Consider the following 7,058-nt stretch of genomic DNA (forward strand, 5'->3'; position numbering starts at 1 on the left):
TCTCATGCTGTCGTGTACTTAAAGACTAAAGTTAATTAAAGCCCATTCAATAGATGGGTGGTGTCCGGATTTATTGGATTAGTTGTTATCTCTAACTAAAATATTCAAATCCATTGAGAATTTTTTTAAATTATTATTCCTTATGATTATATTATTAATTCTAAATCACTCCCCATATTTGTTTATAAAAATTCATTTTACTTCACATCCATAAGGTCGTCTTTGATATTATTTTCGTTTTCTTTTATTTAACAACTACAATAGTAACATTCAAAACTTTATCCCAACTTAATGTGATCAGTCATACAGAGATTTTAAGCAAGGATAAGCGTAAGCATCCAAAAATATTGACAAGCCATGGCTAATTATGATAAATGCTGACTGTCAGTCTAACACACCACTATAGATTAGTTACAACCTTATAGTGACAGACTATAACAAGGTACCAATTGTTTACCTGACGTACCATATAGATTAGTCAAGTCAAAGCGTCCTACATATATTACGTCCATCACCAATACAATCCATCACCGAACTTACTTAACAAAATCATTAATGAAAACTATTTTTTATCAAAACATAGAAACCATTTGGTAAACATATGGCATGAAAGAGTATGAATGAGAAATGGTTCACTATAACAATGTGTTGTAATAGTTTATTTATTTATTTATTATTATTATTATTATTATTATTATTTAAATCACCAAGGCAAGGAAATCATTTCACCAGAGGATTGTAGCCACGAGGGTGAAACGGAGTTGCCAGGATATGGTGGTAATTTTTTTTCAATTCTCTTCTCTTGAATTCTCTTTCCAATCAAGCGGATTAATGGAAAAAGTTTTTTTAGGTCATAAGAGCTAGATCTTTGCAATAGTGTTTTAACTTTTACATTATGGTTAGGTGAAAGTTTTTTTCACTAGTGTCTGAATGATGCGATGGTCTAGATGTGATCCATATCACTCCCCACCTCTCTCCCCCTTATTGTACGTGGTCGCTATGGACCACAATGAATAGATTCCCATTTCCTGTGATCATAGGAAAACTCGATCCTTATGATTATACACTATAATTTTATTTATGTAGAGAATCTTTTGGCCACCCTATGATTGAATTTCTGGACCAATGAATTTTATAATTAACTCTAATTAATATATTAACAAAACTTCAAAACATTATTCCCTATTCAAATTCAAAGGACAAATCATTGACTTAAGATGTTCTCTCCTCCCTAATTTTAGTAGTTGAGATACCATAAAAAATTTGTTTGAGAATAAGATAGAAAATATATATATATATATATATATATATTTTCATTCATTTTATTTTTGGGTCGATGGCTTGATGTATTTGTTTTGTAGATAATTAGTTTTAGAAAACTTTAATACATAAATGTAAAGGGTCAAAATGAAAGCCCAGACGATGATTAGGATGGTCTAACCATATGGATAGTTCAAATATACATGGGAGAGTATATCAAAACCAAGAAATGTATTGAATCAGAAAAATTGTTAAGTCAGCCATTATTTTCATTAATTGTTAACATAAAAACCCAATAACAAACTGATAAGAGTCCAATAAGACAATCCATATAAAAAAGACTGAATCGAACTAGTCGAAACCAAATCAAATCGATCAATTGACACCCTAATAACTATTAATACAAAAAAAAAAAAATTGATAAACAGCACGTGCGCAGGGTAAAATTAAAAAGCTGTGAATGATTGATAAATTGAAAAATCCGGACTTGACATAATCATTAAAATCGCCAAAATTGAAGGAACAAAAAAAAAACTGAAAAAGATGGCTTAGTAAAGCACCAGATCACCACCATAGGAAGATAATATTCGGATATCATCCGATTCCTAGTTTCCTAGAGGTGGAGAGAGAGAGAGAGAGAGACAGAGAGACAGAGAGAGACAGAGATTCATCATCATAAAGTCCTTCCTTCATATCATAATGGAAGTGTAGAATTGAAGGGCAATCGTCCAAAACAACCAATGAGTCGAGTTTGAGAGAGAAGAAGAAGAGAGAATCCTCCTCGGTGTCAGGCTATAGGGTTTGTTGCAGACGAGAGAGGTGGAGACGGGGGAGGATTCCTTACATTTTTCACCACTTGGGTTTTTCACTGAGAGCTGAGAACGATTGCGTTACTGATTTAACAATGTCAATCTGATAGAGACGCTACTGCTCCAAGAATCTGAACATCTTCCCAACTCCAATTTCTTTATTCCATCTCTCTATTTTTCTCCAGGTATATTACTCTGATCCTTTACTTTTCTCTCAAAATCCCTTTATTTTATTCTCTATTTGGGATAATATGAAGCCGCCAATCTTCTGTTTTCATTCACTCTCAGTGATGACGGGTGGGTCTGATGATCGATCAATCTTAACTTTCTGTTTCTTATAAATATTTGATGGAATCTTTGATTGATACTCCTTTTTATGGTTAGGATTGATATGGGTTTTGCCTTTATATCTTTTATCTATCTGGAGGTTTCGAGATATTTTCGCATTCCTGAGGCTTCCCTGTGTATTATCTTCTCTGTTATTTTTGTTTTTCTTCTGCTATCTTTGTCCCAGTTCAAATGGTTCTTGTTTGTGCTTAATTCTTCCGATTGACGTTACATTGGTTAGGTTGGATGATAAAATCAAGTGAATCCGTAAAGGTTATGACGTTTTCTATTATCGATTAAACTGCTTATCTTCAAATGGAAGTTTGTGTTCAAACACTTTACAATTATTGCCTAACATCCTTGTGCAAGGAGTATCTTGGTGAAATGAGATAGTGATTGTGGTTCTTACTTGTGGAATGTTTTAAGGGATACACCAGTCAGTTACAGAACTGCCTAGACATGTTTCAACTAGTTATATAACTACCCAAGAACCTTTTTAGACATGTTATGCACTTCCATTCAAATTAAAACTGCATCTCAGGTATGACTTATACTAGGAGACTGTTCTAGTTTTTTATGTTTGGATTTTTATACCATTTTCTTGAATAAACACCTCAAGGTAGGGCAGCCTAGGATCTTTCATTTCTTTATGGTTGAAGCAATGATCTTTTGCAGAGGTTTTTTTTTTTCCTTCTCTCTCTCTCTCTCTCTCTCCCCCCCCCCCTTCTGTGATTTCCTTTTTTGCGTCACTTGACCGATTCTTTAATCCATAGCTCACATGGTGTATTTTGTGCTCTTCATCAATTCAAGTGCTCCTGTCATTCTCTTTCCTAAACCAACCGGATGTGATATAAATATAACTTTTTAACATCTTCATTTTTCATCATTATACCAAAAAATTGGCACTTGGAGCATAAAATAAAATTTTCCTCACATACATGGGATCAGCATGCACTACAAAATGGCCCTGCGCAGAAATTTAAAACTTGAAATCTTCATGTTAGGCTGTTTCTGACTATCTGAGATGCAGTTTTTTGGAACTATCCTCATTAAATATTGACGAAATCATGTTTAGAATCATCCACTTCTTTTGAATTTTCAGCATGTTAATTTCTAGGTGCGTCTATTCAATTTTGTATCCTGAACTTGGGGATCGTTCAAGTTGTCAGGTCAATATACTCCGATGTATTAAGAGGCTATGACATGAACTTCATCTCAGGAGGAAGAAAAATAAGGGTCATTGAATTATCATTTTCCTGACATGTTAAGGAAAATTTTCACTCTATTTTCTTTTATCTGTACTTTTTAAAATTACTTTATTGGGATGAGAGTGCTTATTATGTATGATTTTTTTTTTTTTGAAATTCACCAACTGATGATAGTTTTTTGTTTGAAATGTTTCCTACTTTCCACCATTGGTTCTTTGTTTCTCAAGATCTTACAGAGGTATATACCAGGAGAAATCTTTAACAGTCATGCTACAATTCATCTATGCCAGTCTTTTTCCCTTTTTTTATATTTCCAATGTTGGGGGGTTGGGTGGGGGGGAGAAGGAAGAGATTATGAGAAGCTCATTAGCACAGTCAGTATAAGCCCTCTTTCTTAGTAACTTTCACTGACCTCATTATATATATTTTCCTTTCCTCTGTCTCATATGGCAGCTTCCAAATCTCTTCCTAAATGCTTACTAGAATCTCCGTACCTGTAGAAGATACCCCCTCCCCCTTTTCTCTCCCTGTACAAAGTCTGCAACATAAGTACATAACTACTCATGTTTTGATTGTTTTATACCGATTTTGGGTTTCACAATCCAAAAGTGAGAATTTTTATTGCAGTATGAGTAAACTAGTAGAAAGTTCCTGATCTGCTGTTCCACTTTATCAGTTTCCTTAATTGTACACCACTCTTCAACACTTCCCTAACTTGCCTCATTCCTTATGTTCAGGGATTGGGACCACGACTAATGGTTCCTGCTGAAGTGGTTATCAATGCCAAAATTCAAGCTTCACTAGGCCTTATCTTCTTCTTCTTCTTCTTCTTCTTCTTCTTCTTTCTTTTTGGTAACAGACTCACTAGACCTTATCTCAACCACTTGGAATCATATTATAGCTATAATGGTCAAAGTAGGGAAATTCCAGGATGCCTACTGCAATCTGACATATTCACCTTCTTCCTAATATTATATGATGATTAGTATAATAGACAGATTCACTGTTCTTGGTGCCTGAAACTATAGATTTCACGTAAAAAATATTTTAACTGGACTCAAACAAAAGTGCCAGCTTGCTTCTAATATTTCAGTATTGGTTCTGATGTACCTCATGATTTTTTGGGAGAGCAAAATATTTGGTGGGGCTAACCCTATGGAAGAGAGAAGAATAACTAACAAACTTTAGTTCTTTTTCTCCACAATGTTCAGCATTTTTTGTTTAAACTAACAAAATTTATTGGCCATTGACCAAGAAAAAGTTATGCAACGCAATGTACATCAATTTGTACTTCAAGTAATTGCCTTAGAATTTTTTCTCTCTTCCCCTCCCCACTTTTGAAGCTTCAGTGTATCTTTTCCATATCGAAATTGAATGCAGATAGAAATTCTATGGTTTTAAGTTTTAACCATTTGATCATTTGGAAAATATCTTTTACAGAGTTAGTATTTTTTGCTGCGTCCCTTTAGGTGTTTGTCCAAATCATGTGAATGTACAGCATGATGATTCTTCTACAACTCTTGTGTGCTTAGTCGCATAGTAATGGAGAAGTTACCAGGCTGGATGTTTTCTTTTTAATCCTGGTGAAACCAATATCCATGATTGCTGTATCTTACACGTCCAACGTATATAGTCTCTATTATTCATGGTTATCATTTCTTTGTTGTTCATGTTGGTTATCATAAATTTTCAGATGGAAGACCAGAGTCCTCACCAGCAGCATAGTATCGAAATTAGTCGAAATGTGTCTGGAGGGCCAAGCCTAGGTGGGATTAAGGTCTGTGGTGAAGCACCATGTGGGTTCAAGGATGCTGAAGCCAGCTTGAAGGATGCCAAAGAACGATCTGCATCTATGCGGAAGCTTTGCATGGCTGTTGCACTCTGTGTTGTTTTCATGAGTGTAGAAGTAGGTGGAGGAATAAAAGCCAATAGTCTTGCCATCTTAACTGATGCAGCACATCTGCTTTCTGATGTTGCAGCCTTTGCCATCTCTTTGTTCTCATTATGGGCATCTGGGTGGGAAGCAAATCCGCGTCAGTCTTATGGTTTCTTTCGGATTGAGATCCTTGGTGCTCTGGTTTCCATCCAGTTGATATGGCTCCTCGCTGGGATACTGGTTTATGAAGCCATTGCTAGATTAATTAATGATACGGGTGAGGTAAAAGGCTTTCTGATGTTTGTTGTTGCTGCTTTTGGTTTGTTGGTTAACATCATCATGGCTTGCTTATTGGGACATGATCATGGCCACAGCCACGGCCACAGCCATGGTCATGATCATGGGCATAGTGGACATGATCATGACCACAGTCATGGCCATGGACATGGCCATGGCCTCAACAACCAACACCATGGGATAAGCATTGTGACACATCATGGAGGCCAGATCAAACATCACGATGAGCATGAACATGATCATGTTCATGAAGCCAGCCTTTCTGAACCTCTGCTTCAGAAATCTCCAGACGATGCACAAAGAGCAAAGGCCAGTGATAAACAGAAGAAGAAGCAAAGAAACATCAATCTGCAGGGGGCTTATCTTCATGTACTCGGGGACTCCATCCAGAGTATCGGAGTGATGGTTGGAGGAGCAATCATATGGTATAACCCCAAGTGGAAGATCATCGATCTGATATGCACCCTTATCTTCTCAGTGGTAGTGCTTTGCACAACAATAAAGATGCTGCGAAACATACTGGAGGTTCTGATGGAGAGCACGCCAAGAGAGATCGATGCAACCATGCTCGAAAGGGGCCTATGTGAGATGGATGAAGTTGTGGCTGTTCATGAACTGCACATTTGGGCAATAACAGTAGGAAAGGTCCTGTTGGCTTGCCATGTGAAGATCAAGAGGGATGCAGATGCAGACATGGTGCTTGAGAAGGTCATAGATTATATCAGGAGAGAATACAACATCAGCCATGTTACCATACAGATAGAGCGCTAGGTGTGTTCTCTGTGGACTGTTGACTGTTGACAAGAGAAGTATTTGGTTTTCTTCTTCTAGTTAGGAACCTAAAATTGGTTCTTTTTACTGTAGAGTAATCATATCAGTTAGAATTTAGTCTAATAGAGTGGCTGTGTGTACGATACCTTATTAGCATTTGGCAAATCAAATTGAGCCGTATAAATTGAAATCTGGATACTTTTATATTAGTTCAGATGTGTTTTCTCAAAATTTTTAGGCACTGTTTGGTAATACTCTTGGGGGAATGTTAAGAAATATTTCAAAAATGCTTATGTACTAACTCTCATGCTCACTAGATAATTGAAAGGAGGGGGGGGGGGGGGGGGGGTTGGGTATTACCCCTGATATCTTCAGACTCCTGAAACTTCTACAATTTTGAATCATCGCTTTCTTTTAGTTGTCAAATGTGTAATTATCTCGCGAAGGTGCTCCTCGAACCAATCTTGTAAAAGAAATGGACAAGAGAACATTACCTCTTAATGATTTAAA

At 36.3% G+C, this 7,058-nt stretch overlaps 1 protein-coding gene across 1 annotated transcript; it reads left to right on the forward strand.

The window, feature by feature from the left end:
* The first annotated feature begins 1,838 nt into the window (after nucleotides 1-1,838).
* LOC122085184 (metal tolerance protein 1-like) lies at nucleotides 1,839-6,757 on the forward strand. The gene is made up of 2 exons (XM_042653647.1): nucleotides 1,839-2,254; nucleotides 5,298-6,757. Exon 2 carries the CDS (start codon nucleotides 5,298-5,300, stop codon nucleotides 6,546-6,548), a length of 1,251 nt encoding a protein of 416 aa, XP_042509581.1. The 5' UTR covers nucleotides 1,839-2,254; the 3' UTR covers nucleotides 6,549-6,757.
* The last annotated feature ends 301 nt before the right edge of the window (nucleotides 6,758-7,058 follow it).

This window comes from Macadamia integrifolia, chromosome 7 (genome assembly GCF_013358625.1).
Source record: "Macadamia integrifolia cultivar HAES 741 chromosome 7, SCU_Mint_v3, whole genome shotgun sequence".
Taxonomy (NCBI): domain Eukaryota; kingdom Viridiplantae; phylum Streptophyta; class Magnoliopsida; order Proteales; family Proteaceae; genus Macadamia; species Macadamia integrifolia.

Excerpts from the sequence above, each read along its gene's own strand:
- LOC122085184 (XM_042653647.1), top strand. The coding sequence starts at position 5,298 with ATGGAAGACCAGAGTCCTCACCAGCAGCATAGTATCGAAATTAGTCGA.